Source organism: Ambystoma mexicanum, chromosome 12, assembly GCF_040938575.1.
Source record: "Ambystoma mexicanum isolate Mex_15411 chromosome 12, UKY_AmexF1_1, whole genome shotgun sequence".
NCBI classification, from domain to species: Eukaryota; Metazoa; Chordata; class Amphibia; order Caudata; family Ambystomatidae; genus Ambystoma; species Ambystoma mexicanum.
In genome coordinates, this window is record NC_090936.1 from 605,719,709 (window position 1) to 605,735,893 (window position 16,185).

General features: G+C 45.2%; 2 protein-coding genes across 10 annotated transcripts in view; one reads left to right on the forward strand and one right to left on the reverse strand.

Annotated features, from left to right (window-relative positions):
* The window catches only part of LOC138513884 (uncharacterized), a 588,633-nt gene that overhangs the window by 213,488 nt on the left and 358,960 nt on the right, over window positions 1–16,185 (forward strand). The gene's annotated exons all lie outside the window — the stretch shown is intronic.
* The window catches only part of SLC43A1 (solute carrier family 43 member 1), a 383,027-nt gene that overhangs the window by 98,812 nt on the left and 268,030 nt on the right, over window positions 1–16,185 (reverse strand). Inside the window, exons 6-8 of the mRNA XM_069629016.1 lie at window positions 15,642–15,734; window positions 14,237–14,370; window positions 7,391–7,563 (exon numbers count right to left, since the gene is read on the reverse strand). Of these exons, the coding sequence (XP_069485117.1) occupies window positions 7,391–7,563; window positions 14,237–14,370; window positions 15,642–15,734 (400 nt within the window). The remainder of the gene's footprint in view (window positions 1–7,390; window positions 7,564–14,236; window positions 14,371–15,641; window positions 15,735–16,185) is intronic.

Sequence of the window (16,185 nt, forward strand, 5' to 3'; positions counted from 1 at the left end):
TCTTTGGCCTATTTTGAGCGTGTTTCCTACACACGCTAATTCCGGAGCTGCGTGAATCCTGTTCGCGTGCCAAATTTCCATGCGGACGCTGTCTGCAAGCACGGCTGTTCTGAGCTGTGTGAATCCTGTTCGCGTGCCAAATCTCCATGCGGACGCTGTCTGCACGCGTGGCTGTTCTGAACTGCGTGAATCCTGTTCACGTGCCAAGTCTCCACGCGGACGCTGTCTGCAAGCGCGGCTTTCCTGAGCGGCGTGAATCCTGTTCACGTGCCAAATATTCGCGCGGCTGTCCTGAGCTGCGTGAATCCTGTTCGCGTGCCAAATCTACACGCGGATACTGTCTGCAAGCACGGCTGTCTTGAGCTGCGTGAATCCTGTTCGCGTGTCAAATCTCCACGCGGACGCTGTCTGCAAGCGCGGCTGTCCTGAGCTGCGTGTATCCTATTTGCGTGCCAAACCTCCACGCGGACGCTGTCTGCAAGCGCGGCGGTCCTGAGCTGCGTGTATCCTGTTCGCATACTAAATTCTCCACGCGAATTCTGTTTTCAAGCGCGGCTGGCCTGACTGCGTGTAATCTATTGCGTGCTATCCTGCACGTGGTTTTCTGAACTATTTTTGAACCTTTGGTGCCTGTTACAGTTAACAGGTGAAATTCTAATTTGTGTTCATCGTGGGAAAGGAAGTATTTCATGAACTATTGGAAGGTTATTGTGCACAGTACTTTGGACGCTATCCTGTGGTGCACCAACCCGGTATCTAGCGAGAGCCTCGTGCCATTCGGGATAAGTCTCCCTTACTAATCTTCCCTTCCTTTGTCGTTTGTTCAACTCCTGGTTTTCTTCAAGGAACTTTCGTGGATTTCTTCAATTCTTGCCATAAGGTCAGTGCCTGAATTAATGCTAAAACTGTGTTATCTTAGTAATTCGATAGGGAAAGTTTCTTATGATACTTGATCTATCATAGGCATACTTCCTACACAATTCCCACGCCCTTTCCAGTGATCCATCTCTCTGCCTGTTTTATCCAGTCAGAGAGTTGTATCATTTGGAAGGTCTAATTTGACCTGCCTACAATCAAGTCGTGTGAAAATAGGATCCGGAAGAGCCCTACCAAATTGTATCCTTTATTGGTTACCGTATCCTTTTCAGTTGATACATTGGTGATTTATGACAGAAGTTGATACATTGGTGATTTATGACACTGGAGCAGGGCCAGAGAGTGCAAGAGCCTTAGGGCTCCGAGAACCAAACTAGCTGCCGAGGTTTGTAAAATCTGCAAGCGCTGAAGCAGTGTAGCCGTTTGAACCAAATAAATAACATTACAATAATTGATGGAATTCATAATCGAGGAGGTAACCACTAAGGTCCGAGACTCAGGTGGAAGAAAAGGAAGAACTTTCTCAAGTACTTTTAACTTAGTGAAGCCAAGCTGACACAAACACACAAGAAATGTGAGTTTCTCTAAATCCAGATGCCAGCAGTTTTACTCCTAGATTCCTCAACATCTGAACTGGCTCAGGACAAGGCCCTAAAGAGGCAGGCCAATAGTCACCACTCCATGAGGCCCCAGTCAGAGGGGGAACCAATCACAAGGACCTCTGTTTTATCACCATTCGGTTTAAGCCACTTCCTGGCCATTCTATCGCTAATATCAGAAAAGCAGTTCCTCAGCTTGGAGGGAGGATCCACTGCCAGAGCATTCAGATGAAACAGAATCTGCATGTTCTCAGCGTAGGTGTAAACGGTCACTCCGTGATCAGTAATACGTGTGTCCAGGGGACGCAGGTAAAGATTGAACAACAGGGGGTCAAAGCCGACCCCTGAGGGACACTGCAGGTAAGGGCCAACGGCAGAGATTTAAATGAGGGAAGTGACACAGTCTAAGAACCGTCAGTCAAGAAAGATGAGACCCATAGAGTGGCATGGGGCAGTAACCAATCCCGTCCAGGTTCTGCAATAAAATTCCATGATCAACAGTGTCAAAAGCCGCAGAGAGATCCAGGAGAATCAAAAGCCCGACCTCTCAGCGGCCCTGAAGCAAAGCGATGTCATGGAGGATGGAGATTGTCACTGTCTCTGTACCCATGAATGGATGGAATCCCAACTGAAACTGATGGAGATGGCTGTGGTCCTCAAGAAATTGCAAGAACTGAGTAGCAGCAATTGCTTCTATCAGCTTCACGAGGACTGGAAGAAGGTAGATGGGTTGATAGTTCTCGCCCTGGGAGGAATCGGGATGGGTTTTCTTCAGTAATGGAGAGACAAAAAGCATACTTAAGGCACTTGCCCAGGAAGCAGACCCATTCAATGGATTAGACAGAATTAAGAGATAAAGTCCCGGTAGACAAAATGCCAGGAAAAGATTTGTCTTCCAATTAAATTAAGTAAGCCTCCAGGAATACAGGGTTCCGCTTCCAAAACATTTAGTAATCTCTTTCACAATAAATTATTAATCTTCCAGCTCATCAACATGTTTCAAGGAATAGAAATACATACAATACAATGTTTCTGCCAGTATTCTCAAAGGAAAGATTTTGTTTTAATGTTTTTTACAATGTGGATATTTAATGTCATTGTTTAACAAAGCAAGCTTTTCACAAAATGTTTTTCACAACAAAGCTGTGAAAACCTTGCCTTGCCTCGCTAAAATGTCCACATTGTAAATACTTCAAAAAATGGTTTCCTTTGAGAGTATTGGCAGGTATAGTGCATGGCATGCAGGTATTAATAATGTCCTTAGTTGCAGGCCAGATAGGGGACAACCTGTAGTAGAACCACACATGCACATTGGCTACGCTGGTTTGCTTCTTGATTTATATGCATTAAGTGCTTTGCCAAAAGAATGCCCTAACTAATTTTTTTGCAAACCAAAAGAATATCCTCACCCTGTAAAGTCTGTGCCCGTGGGAGAACAGTCAAAATATAACGACACAACTATCTGGTGACGAACTACTCAAACTAAAAAAAAGTGTTGCAGGACGGAACTGCGCAAACATTTTGTTGGGGAATACCTGAAAGGAAACAATATCCCTGCAAGGCTAGTTATGAAAAATGGACACTCCATCTTCACAGAAGTTCAAGGGTTTAAAAAAATGTCAGTTATATCGCTAAAAATTGTAGCAGGGACTTAATGGTGCTAACTAGAACTACAGTACAACACATTAGTAGCCAATTTCTAATAGAACTGGAAGAACCCCAGAAAGAATTCCAGAAAACTAGGGCCTTAATCAATGCAAAAGATAAACTTCTGGATATCAATAAAATAGATGATTTTCAGTTATCCACAATAAACAAAATAAAGAATAAAGTCGCAAGAGATATTTGAGAATTTAAGACTGAAATAATATAGCCATATTTAGCAAAAGATTATTGTGAGACCCGTAACTGGATGTGGAAGATGAGAAATACTACAATGAGAGGAAGACCCTACCGGAGATGCAGGTGGGTCCCTTTCTCTGATACATCTAGTAATGACTCTGGTCCAGAACCCAAGGTCTACAACAACAACACAATACTCGCTCACCTTTCTTAGGCAAAAGAAGCCAAAGATGACAAAGAGCTTGATACAGGGCTTCCAATTACCATGAACACGGTAATCAAGTTTCCCCGGGTATGTTCCAAATACGGAGACAAGCATATACATGTTAAATGATGTTGAGAACGAACATGTTATCAATTTATTTAGAAACACTCTCAACCCTGCTGAATTATCTATTCTTGGTAAGGGTCTATCTTTTGTTCCTACCCACCATCCTGGCTGATGATTTACAGCTGAAAAATAACATGATCAATTCTTTCATAAGACTAAAAGCCTTCTTTAAGGAAAATAAAAATATTGAAATTGCTTCTGAGACTGTGTAGAAGGGCAGATGTACACGTCGTTCATAGACCCCACACCCTCACCTCTGTTATACTGAACGCACAGTAAGAAAACACTGTGCATGACACCTAGTATCATCCCAATACCACATCAAAGGTATGTGAGACGGTATGCACTCAGACAACCATGTTGTATGTACCCTCGAACTGATGTGGTAGACATAAGCCTGCAGACAACATTGGAAATACAAGAATTATAAGTAAAGTCTGGCAGATGTAAAGTGACGCCACTAAAAAGAGAAGATACGCGGACACAGTCAAAAATGATGCATGGATTTCTAAAGAATGTATATGCGACTGAAGTGACAGTAAAAATATATGCGAATGTAAAGAAAACCATATACACTGAATAGATGAGTGACAAGAAATAAAATGGATGTATATAAACCGAAACGCAAGGTAGATAAGATATATAAAAGTTTGCTAAAGTAGGAAATAGAGCGCAAGTAAAGCAACCATGTTGAGAAAATGGACATCAGCATTGTATAATAGTAAGCGAGAAGTCTCAAGGATAGTAACAAGGGCTGCAATGCTGACAGGCACTGGAATACAAATTTGTGCAAGAACAAAGGGTAGTCGCTTTGCTCAGAATCAAGGATGCTGCAGCAAGAGCAACTACATCGCTCGAAACGAGTCGAAGAGGATAAGCCATGTACGTAGGACATATTTCTCTTAGGTTAAGTGAAGGAGTGAATAGCTACAAGTGCCAAGAATTGTTCAATTGAAAATGCGAGAAAGAACATGAAGGATGGAGCAACCAAGTCTCCAGAGGCCGAGGAGAGTAATTGCACCCAATATAATTGAATCAAATAGCACTTAATAGAAGGGCGTAATGGGCAAAATCATGGTCTCTTCACACGTGGTCCAGGACCAGAAGACCAGGTCTTTTCATAAAACTCTAGACAAGATACTAATATACTTTCACTCCCTTTTAAAGTTCTGAGGAAGAGAACAGTCAGCAAGGTCGACTACAATGAAGAAGCTTTGGTTTAGGGACTAACTTATGAGAGATGGTAGGCTAATTAGCTAAGAAAGGCAGTTGTCTGACATTCCCTTGTACCTGGGTTTCACTGTTTACGTGCTGCTAACAAGCCGAATGTTCAAGGTTGGTAAGAGAGTGGCAACCAATCAGGAGGTCCTATTTAATGGTGGACCATACATTGTTGCACGGCCTATCCGCTGCTGTTATTACGTTATTTTCTGTATTTTACGTAGCTAGAGGTAGTTCAAGGCATGACTAATAGAGAAGAGGCACCCAATGATGATGCTAACATTTATACAAACTATATGTATACATTTCTCCTAACCAATGCATCCACGCAGTAGGTTTTTACTATTAGCCACGTAGAATGATGTCATAGCTGACGTATATCCAGGTATAATCGAGGTTAATGCAGACACCAACACAGGAACATGTTTTAACACCAGATATACTTTTCAAGGAAAGGCAGCTACTTAGCCATCAGGATTGTGATGATTGTGATACATCCATTGTGTCGGGACATTATCTGTGTGGACAGATTAGTCCCTGAATGCGAGCGGGTTTGATGAGCTTACCGATGGAATATCATCATTGGAGTATGTATTAAGCCCTGATGAGGACCTCGTTGAGGTCAAAACACGTGTCAGCTTTTGTGTCAGATGGACGTTAAATCTTTGAATATTTGAGAAACTGTTGTTTCATTCAATTAATGTTTGTCTGTGATTTGGATTTCCGACAGTTAAACGAGTAACTTCACAGCTGAGATAATAATGTTTGGAGATAAGGAGCGCATGGATATAGGTTAACTATTATATGTCTTTTTGTTTGGGTTGGGCTTAATCCATGCCAGCACCCTTCGATCAACCTGAATTGTGTAACTTTCACAAATTAGATCACACAAACATATTTGGGAGTGAGCTCGACTCAATAGCAGTCACTCAGTTTACTATTATGCATACCCAACTTGTCTCTAGTATGGCCAATAATTCTATGGGTCTAAATATGTAAATATGGTCTATGCTACCGGTCAACCAAGAGATACAGTTCCTAATCTAAAATGGCTCCACTTATCTCATGTATTATGTGATGACATCATCGCGTCCCTGTCGCATATATATTATTAACAATTCCAATATGGTGGCTTACATGCATTGCCTACCAAGCGGTAGACGCCATGGAGCAGGAGATAGAACATGGGTGAGTAAGGAAAGTACAAGTCCTTTTAGAATATGGATGCTTGCCATCTCTTTCATCTTTATTTCTGAATCCTATTAAATGAACTATATTATAAACCAAATAGAGGTATTATCCAACTTGGGTATCTTTTGTACTTTTTTAGAATATGACTACAACAATTATACCTGTTCCAAATACCCTCTACTCTCCGAAAACACAGTAAGGAAGTGGGTATTAGAGGAACAATAGACATAACTTGCCAAGAAAAGGATGGATAAATAAAACGGTAAACATTTCACTCCTCCCCCTCCTACTTTGAGATGATACTAGATGAACAATATATAAGTTACTCTTTAATGTTATCGCCCATTTTATAGGACCATGATACCCATTCATTGTAACAATACGGAAATCTGGATAATGACACTCTCTATACATAGTGTACTGTATTAAAAGACCTAGTGTTAGTTGGGAATACTTTAATGAGGCAATGTATTGAGAAACATTAACTATGGTACTATTAAAACATTGTAAATAGCCTTGTCTGCCCTTCTTGTATTACAATAGGGTCTTAATTGATTAATCTATGGGGTCTTGACAAAGACGACATATCAAGATAGTGAAACATTTTGCCTAACTAATTTGTGGTGTCCTGATGAAGGCAACCAAAATTAGATAGTGCCAAAAAGTTGCTGAACGTCGACTCGCCACGGTCTTAAAATTGCTCAGAAACCAGATAACTGATTAAGTCGAATGTGTTCAAATAAATCTCCTTACTTTATTAACACTAGTCATTGGATGAGTTCAGCATTTATACATTTGTGATTTCGCAGTTTTGTATGACTATGTCTTGTCTTTTTACACATTTAAATAATTATCTATGTTTGCACAAAAACAGTCTGCACAATAACTCAGTTTGCACATAAACATTGTTGTGAGAAAAAGAAATGTGAAAAGCTTTGTTAAACAATGACATTAAATGTCCACATTGAAATAACATAAAAAAATAGGTTCTCTTAAGAGTATTGGCAGGAACATTGTATTGTATGTATTGACACTGTCCTGGGTTCCAGGACAGATAGAGGATACTCTCTAGTAGAACTTGGAGGAAACCATGGTAGAATTGATTAAACAATGTCTACGTAAACATGATTAATCTCCCAGTGGATTAAAATGCATCCACAATGGATGATCCCAAAATGTATGAGTTAAGTATTATAAAATAAACAAACCATCACCGCAAGAGCTCACCTGACAATGGATTAAACAGAGGATTCATAGTCCCATGGATCCTTTGCACCCTATAATTTAAAGATCACCTCCTCGGAGGTTAATGTTTGCAGTTTGAACTCACCTTCTTGTGCCACGGCTGCCTCCTTTCGCTTGAGCTCTTCATTTGAGGAGTAAATGTCTTTCTCTTGGTCCACCTTCTGACTCAACCTTTGGCCCACGGTTGCCACGTGAGTGTAAAACCTATCACCAGTCACCTTGTGGTCCAGGGCCAACCCACTCAGTTTTATTTTCTTCCTGTAAGGGTAAATGTCTGCATTAGAAACTGGGCGCAAAACACCACCCATTCAAACTCGTCATTCTCCTACACCGCTGCCTACAGCCAGCATTCTAGAATGTCTTCACTGCCAACCTTTCTAGACATTGCACTGAGTGAGCGTGTTTACACCAAAGCTCAGAGACCGTTCCAAGACACCATCCCACACAGCCAATGCTATTAGTGCATCCTTGCGCCACATCTTACAGTCAGCGTTCCTACACCATGCACTCCTACTTCATCTGCTGCATTCAGCTCTTTTACACCATCCTCTTCTCAATACTTGTCTCACAGCATTCTACTCAGTTAGCACTCTCACATTATCACTCACCACAGCCACCTCTGTGACACCATTGCCTATAGCCAGGGCTCTCACACTACCGCTTATCGCTGGTGCTCCTACGCGATTTACACTACAACTGGCACTCTGAATCCATCTACTAGAGGCAGCCCATCCACAAAATCTCCTACAGCCAATACACATGCACCATCACCTTTATCAAGCAGTCTTGCGCTATCACCCAGAACCAGTGTTCCTAGACCTTCCCACTTATCCAGATCGCCTTCGCCATTCCTGCAGCAAGTTCTATCATAGCATTCCTGCAGCCAGTGCTCCTAAACTACCCTCCAGAGATCCTCCGCAGTCCCTACAACCAGCGCCCAACCCACCCGCTCCAGTTATCCATTTAACACCACCCCTCCACTCAAAACTCTTAGAGTACACTCCAAACCATCTACAGTCAATACTGCTACACCATCGTCTCCAGTTTCCCTACACACTCTGCTACCCACTGCTCTAACAGCTACCCCATCTCCGCAGTCACAACTCCGACACCAAAAGCAAAGCAGCCCACACTCAAACAGCATTGCCTAAAGCGAAGGCTTCACCGGCCAGATTCTACAGCTCGTGCTCCTTTGCCTCCCCCTACGGCTGGTGGACTCACACCTACAGCTGTCGATGTCTAATTGACTGGAAGGGAAGGCCCTTTTGGAAATAGAGGTTTGAACCCCGCCTTTAGCGCTGCACGGTAAGAGAGAGATAGGGGTGTCTAGGGAAATGAAGGGACCTCTCACTGCATAGACAACCCATATAAAATGAACCCTTCCATCCTCCTCACCCTCTCCTCCTTGCTCCCTTTGAAGATAGTTTCAAGCTGGGTTTCAAGCAACTGTGCCATTTGCAGACTTTGTGCAAAGTGCCATGCACTAATTGTGAATTGACACCAATTGCAGCACCAAGACTGGCAGAACTTCTGTGCAGGAAACTTGTTTTGTGTGCAATCGTAAACTATAGTCTATATTTTATTTTTCTTCTGTTGTCACTATGAGAACTGTTAATAATTCTGCCATTGAAATGATTCCAAAATGACAATTTTGTCAGCTAAAAAGTGTCAATGAACAACGTGTGCAATATCAATTACTGTGGGTGAAGCAAGAAGAGTGCAGTCGTGTCCAGTAGTTGCAAAGCATCACTGCCGCATGGCCGCGTAGATGGTTACCTGCTCATTGACTATCCCTGAGTCACGTGGTCTAAAAAGGTCTGGTTGCATGGGGCATCTGCATGTGTTCTTTCTCATGTTTTTGCTCAACAGACCACGAATGTTGCTGCACCATAGCATTCTAAGACCCGGATTATACAATTACTGCGACCGCGATTACTGCGCCACCCAAAATGTCGACCTTTTTTAAAAAAATGTTCCCTCTTTACACCTTATGTATATGTGGGGGGATGGGTATAGGATGTAATACAAGTGGGGGGGAGCTGCAGGGGGGACTCCCCTTGCATATATATGCAGTGAAAAGGGGGTCGAAATAAAACATAAAGTCGACATTATGGTGTTGCAATAGTTTGGGTGCAGTAATCACATAGAACCTTTAGACCGGCCTGTTTTTACCCCTATCCAGAACAATGGACTCACAGAACCTCAGACTCGCAATTTGAGACTCGAATAAGGAACAGGAGGATCCACATACTGTGAATTTGCGTTTCCAACAACAACACCTGAAGTTTAGGATGCTCCTAAAAACTCAGTTGTTCATCCAAGTCTTCCTAAACCTCACTGTTTTCTCCAGCCCTCCATTTGCTTTCCTCGTGGTCGTGAGGAGGCTGTGTCTGATGCTACTGCAATTTTCCTCCTGCCATCTGGTGAGCGCCTCCAGCACACGAGAGCATTCTGTCCATTTCTATGGGCCTCGTCCCCTAAGAAATGGTCGCTGCCATTTCCAGGCACAGGAGTGCCTGTGATCCCCACTGGAGCCTGCCATGCTGATCGTGATTGGGTGCATACTTCCACTAGAAGCCATTCCCAGAGCCGGAAAGCGAGCCGGCCCCTTGGTCCAAGTCCCTCGACTAGACCCTTTGTGTTTCTTCGGCCCTCCATTTCTTTTCCTCTTGGTCGTGAGGAGGCTGTGTCTGATGCTCCTGCAATTTTCCTCATGCCATCAGGTGAGCGCCTCCAGCACACACAAGCATTCTATCCATTTCTATGGGCCTCTTTCCCCTAGGAAATGGACACTGCCATTTCCTGGCGCAAGAGTGCCTATGAGCCCCACCGGAGCATGCCCAGCTGATCGTGATAGGGTGCATACTTCCACTAGAGGCCAATCCTGGAGCCGGCAGGCGAGCAGGCCCCCTGAGCCAAGGCCCTCGACTAAGGCCCCGGTCTGGCCTGTCCGGCCGGTGCTGCTGTGCCATGCTGCACTGTTCTTCTGTTGTTCTTCCTTTCTGTCCTGAATTTCTGCGGGCAGCCACGCTCTGCCCCACTTTGACTTTGCCGCCACAATGGCGCTTGTTTCTATCGGTAAGCGCTATCCCCCACCCCCTGCTGCAGTGCCTGACCCTCCGTTGCTTTCTGGCAGCCTTGTTTTTGCTGCCTATCGTTCTATCTTTTCCACCTGTTATCACCATGGGGATTACATCCTTCGCACAACATTGACCCTACACCGAATTCTTCCCATCCTGATTCTCTGAGCATGTATTTCTGTCCATGAGTCCTTGTAAGCTGAATCCTACCTCAATCGCCTTCACGCAAACACATTGCTGCACATTTCGGCTTCTCCTGGAAATCAGACTGCCTTGCTCATGATCAGCTTGTTTCATTCAAATATAGTTGTATGTTCAGTTTGTTGGAATTCTAATCTCCTTGCATTTTGTTTCTGCCTCATGCTTCAGCAATGCCATTGTCACTGTGTTCCTATAATTCATACCCTCTGTTCTATACCCTCAATTTGAGCTTTATAATTTCCCTTCTCACATAACTGAGGGCTGTAGTCTGAGTAGCAACTGTAATTCAGCTGTTCTACTTGTTCAAAGTTACACTGACTATATTTTTGAATGTGGGTGTGTTTTGCATGTGCATTTGAATCTTGAATCTGGGTGTGTTTTACATGTGCATTTGAATCTTGAATCCAGGTGTATTTTTCAGGTATTGGAATCTTGAATCTAGGTGTGTGTTACATGTGCATTTGAATCTTGAATCTGGGGGTGGTTTACATGTGCATTTGAATCTTGAATCTAGGTGTGTTTTTCATGTGCATTGGAATCTTGAATCTAGGTGTGTTTTATATGTGCATTTGAATCTTGAATCTGGGTGTGTTTTACATGTGCATTTGAATCTTGAATCCAGGTGTATTTTTCATGTATTGGAATCTTGAATATAGGTGTGTGTTACATGTGCATTTGAATCTTGAATCTGGGGGTGGTTTACATGTGCATTTGAATCTTGACTCTAGGTGTGTTTTACACGTGCTTCCCTGTTGAAATGTTGATATTTCCCTGTACATCTGAACTCAAATCTGTTGTTCTTAAATCTGCTGTCCCTGCTTAACCACTGCTCAAAGGACCGTAATCATCTGTACCTGTTGGCTGCTAGGCCACCTGGTGAGTTCTTTGTGCACAGTGCAGTTTGCTTCCTCTCTTTCCCCAGTGTATCCTTCTTCCCCCACCAACTATGGCACTTGCCATTCTCTGGCAAACTGGCCTGTTACCTGCTCCAAAGGCATTACAGATTCTCCATCCTGTCCAAGAGGCAGGCCCATATCCAAGCCCGCATCTCCGGGGCCACCAACAACATAGATGAACTTTTCAAAATATGTAACAAACTTGCCAATCCTACTGCAGCCTCTACTTCTTCTTTTCCTTCCCAGGCTCTCTGCACGGCTTTGGCTTCCGACTTCACAACCAAAACTCAGGGCATCCTGTCCTCACATTTCTCTACTCCCCTCTTTCCTCCACCTGCACTCATGCCTCCATTGGCTCCTCTCTCTCCTTCCCTCCTGCTCCCTTACTTCTTACCAATGACACCAGCCAAGGTCACCAAGACTGTTCACTCTATGTAAGTCTCCTCCAAACATGTGCTTCCCTGCTCCTCTAGAACTATCAAGGACAATATTGTCATCCCCGCTCCCTCTTTGGCTGAGTTCTGTAACCATGCTTTTGCCTCTGGCTCCTTCCCATTACCTCTCAAGCGCCCCCTTGTGCACCTCCTCTTATAAATGCCATCTGCTGACCCTTCCTGCCTGGCTAACTACCGCCCTATCGCCACTACCCCCATCTTGGGCAAACTATTGGCGACGTTGGTCATCTCCCAACTAATCCACCATACTGAATCTGTTGTTTGTCTACATGCCCACCAGTCTGGCTTCAGAGCAGCCAGAGGTATGAAAATTGCTCTCCTGAACACCGGTGAAGACCTGCTCTCAAATTTCGACTCCAATTCTCCTTCTGTTCTCATCCTCCTTGATCTGTCCTCTGCTTTCAACACTGTCAATCATGCCACCCTCCTAAATCATCTCTGTGATACCCTGGGCATCATGGACCAGGCACTGGCTTGGCTGACCTCTTTTCTTATGTATTGGCTCCCCCAGGTTCAACAGGGTCCTTTTCTGTCCTCTACCACACTCTCTACTTGTGGTGTCCCTCAGGGCTATATCCTCTTGCAATGGCTTTTCAACATTTATCTGGCCCTTCTTGCCCACTTGATCTGGTATGTGAGGGGTTTATAGTCACTCCTCTGTTTGAAGCTTTTTGTATCAAGTAACTGGTCCGCAACAGCGCCCTGGTGCCTCAGGGTTTAGCTGCTTTACAAATGTAAACCTAAATAAATAAATACACATCTCCACCTTCTCTCCTCATTTTCAGTGTTATGCAGATGACACACAGCTCTCCTTTAAGCTTCCCTCTACCTCCTCTCCTTCCTCTCTCATTCCCGACTGCCTGACTGATATTTAGGCATGGTGTGCTGATAATGATCTCTGTCTTAACGCCAGTAGGACTGAGATCCTTCTCATTGGAACTCTTGCCCCTTCGTTCCCAACCTAATCCAGGGCTGCCCTCCTTGGGCCCCCTCGCCTTATCCTCTTGTGAAGCTAAAAGCCTGGGTGTCATGTTCGACTCCTCTCTCTCCTTCTCACCTTATATCGCTGACCTTACAAAGAAGGCCCACTTTCAGGTTAATCTCCTTAGAGGCATTCTCCCTTTTCTCGCCTTTTATGTCTCCAGAGCTCTGGTTCTCTCTAGGCTGGACTACTGCAACAGCCTCTTCCTCAATCTGCCTCTTTCCTTCCTCCACCCTTTTGAGCTAATCCAGAACAGGACTGCAAAACGTATCCTTGGCCTCAAGCCCAGGGACCGCAACTCTCCAGCCCTAAAATCTCTCCACTGGTTTCCGGTGGCTGCAAGGTTCAAATTCAAGACCCTTTGCATCATCTACAAGGCTTTCTGGGACCTGGGACCATGCTACCGCCAACTTTCTCTACTTAAATACCTCTCTGCTAGAGTCCTTCGGTCCTCTAGCTCTAACTCTCTGCAGGTCAGGTGTTTCTCCATGCAGCGACTGGGGGCTAGATCTCTTTCTTTGGCAGGTGCTTCCCTCTGGAATGGCCTCCATGCCCCTCTCAGACTTCAGCCAGATTTTCTTAAGTTCCGGAAGCTTCTCAGGACTTTTCTTTTCTCCTCCTCCTTCTCTCTCCCTTGCCAACGTCCCCCCTGCTGCTGTGATTAGCTGCCGGGTCCCTTCTGAGTCATAAAGGGACCAGGCACTCCTCTGACCAGTCTTCTGCAGTACCCCATCACCATCACTTGCCCCTCCACCAACCCTTCCTGACTAGCCTACTGAGGCTGGTCCACCCCTGTCCACGCACCTGATGACCCTTCCCCTGTTATTCCCTGCGCACTTGCCGTACTTGTACTCCCTAGCACTTATCCAGCCCCTGGGGTCCCCTCCACCTTTGCACTTCCCCCTCCACACCTGCCCCCCTTTACCTTTGCACTGACATCCTCTCCCACCCTTTGCTATTCTTGTTTACTGCACTTGCACGATCCGAATGTCGCAAGGCCTAGTAGGACGGTATATTGTTTTTTCCTGCTGTGTCACCCCACCTTCCCCCTTTTTGTCTTGTGGCACCTGAAAACACTTTCTGATGTATAGGAACCATACAATTGTTCAGTAAATAAAAAAATAAAAAATAAATCATGCTGCGCGACTTAGCGCATTACACACTACCGAATTATTATCACTAGGTCAACCCTGGAGAGCACTTGAGGTGCACTTTCAAAGTATTCTTTTATGTGTTTCTTGTAAATACCATTACCTGTATCCATGAAAGCGAGCCCTGGTTTCGTTGTGATCCGTAGAGCCATGGTGCTGTACTCACGTGTAGGTGGCCTCTTCCGGAGCTGGGAAGGATTCTTTGGGCCAGTTCACCAGGCAGTTGATGAATATGAGACAAGCTAATGCTGACCAGGCCAACATGATGGCCAAAAAGGAGACTCCAGCCTCGTAGATCAGCTGTGAGGGGGGAGAGGGAAAAGGTGAGTGAGAGGGAATGTGTGAGTGTGAGAGGGGGGAATTGGAAAGATGTGATATACCAAAAAATGAGAGGGGGAGAACAAGAGAGGTGGGGAGGGAGCAGGTGAGCGTCAGAAAGGCCGCAATAAGCAAGCCAGAGCCGAAACGAGGGCACATGTTATGGAGCGAGAACATAGAGTGAGAACATGTGAGCGAAAGAGAGCTAGAGAGGCTAGTGAGTGGAACATGTGAGCTACGAAAGAGGACGAGAAGGAGAAAATAGGGAGTGTGAGTGGGTTATATGAGTGAGAGAAAGAAGAAAGGGAGGAATATATGAGTAAGGAGAGCAGAAGCTAGTGAACATGTGAGTGAGGGAGAACATGGGAGAGGGAGAGAGGATTTACAAGTGAGAGCACGAGAAGAAGGGGAAGAAAGAGTGGACAGGCGAGTAGGGGAAGAAGGGGTGGAGGAAGAGAAAGGGAGTGAGAGAGACAGGGACCTTGCTTCCCAGCTAGGCTTGGTATATAGAACACCTACAAAATATAGAGGATAATGTAGGAAAATTGAGCAGAGATAAACTGAGAGCTAGCAAGAGCATGAAGGAGGGATAGCAAGAGCAGATGAAAGGAAATCAAAAAGAATCAACGAAAAGAGTGGGTAACACAGACAGAAGTCATACGTTTGCCGGTCCAGGATCTACGGTACCGGTAAGCTTGTCAGTACTGTAGGTCCCTGACCGACAAACTATGAGTTGTGCTCACGGGTGCCTTTCTGACCGCCAGGTCGGACCTAGCGGCAGAGTGGCACACACGAGCAGAGCATGTCGGATGCACCGGCACCGTTATAAGCAGTGCCGGTGCAGCCGCCCTCCCCATTCCCATTCAGCCCTTTGGGGCCGAATGGGAATGATGAGCATCTTTTTTCCGCGCCCGCAAATGGGTATTTACCGGGTCCTGCAAGGCCGTAATGACCCGGTAATTGCCCATTCGCGGGTGCCGGAAAAATAATGAAACCGCTGCCTGTATTACAGGCACAGCTACCGTCGATATCATAATGAGGCCCATAGAGAGTGACTGTGAGAGGTGTACATGAGAGGAAAAAGAAAAGTATGTAAGGAAAGGGAAAGAAGCATGGGAGAGTACGACAAGAGTGAGAGGTGAACGAGGGAGAGAGAGAAGGCAGAAAGGAGAGAGCACAACATTAAAGAAAACAGTAACAGGGAGGAAAGAGTGAAAGAAAACAGGAGGGGGCAAAGATGAAACAGGACCTACCTTCACTCCGGGGAACGTGATGGCAGAGGAGGCGTATGATCCAATCATCAGAGCCATGAAGGTGGAGCGAAGGTTCCCGAACATGTTGGGCAGCTGGAAGACAAGAGGACAGAAAGGCGTGAAGGGCGATGCGCAGCGGGCACAAGCAACCTCTGGGCACTGTGGAAGGCAGAGGGGCAGCCCGCGCCTGGGTTGACACCCCTGCCCCAAACAGGCCCCTTGCAATTGTATACATTGAACACTGAACACTGAAATAACTGTAAAATGTACAACTTGACTTGGATTTTAAATGGGGTCAAATGTAACTGCTGAAGCTGTACGCTATTCACCAAAGAGTACAGGCAGCGTACGGCCACCCCGTGCTAGGGGGAAAAGATGTGTGGTCATTAACATCCTTCTGCATGCACAGTGGCATCTGTGCATGCACTGAGGTGTAGGGGCTGGCCAATCGCACACTTAGAAGATGCATCTGCCCTCGTAGGTGGTAATTGAGGAAAACAGCCATAGTGGGCTGCCACACACCCATCTCCACTTTCTCCAGAGT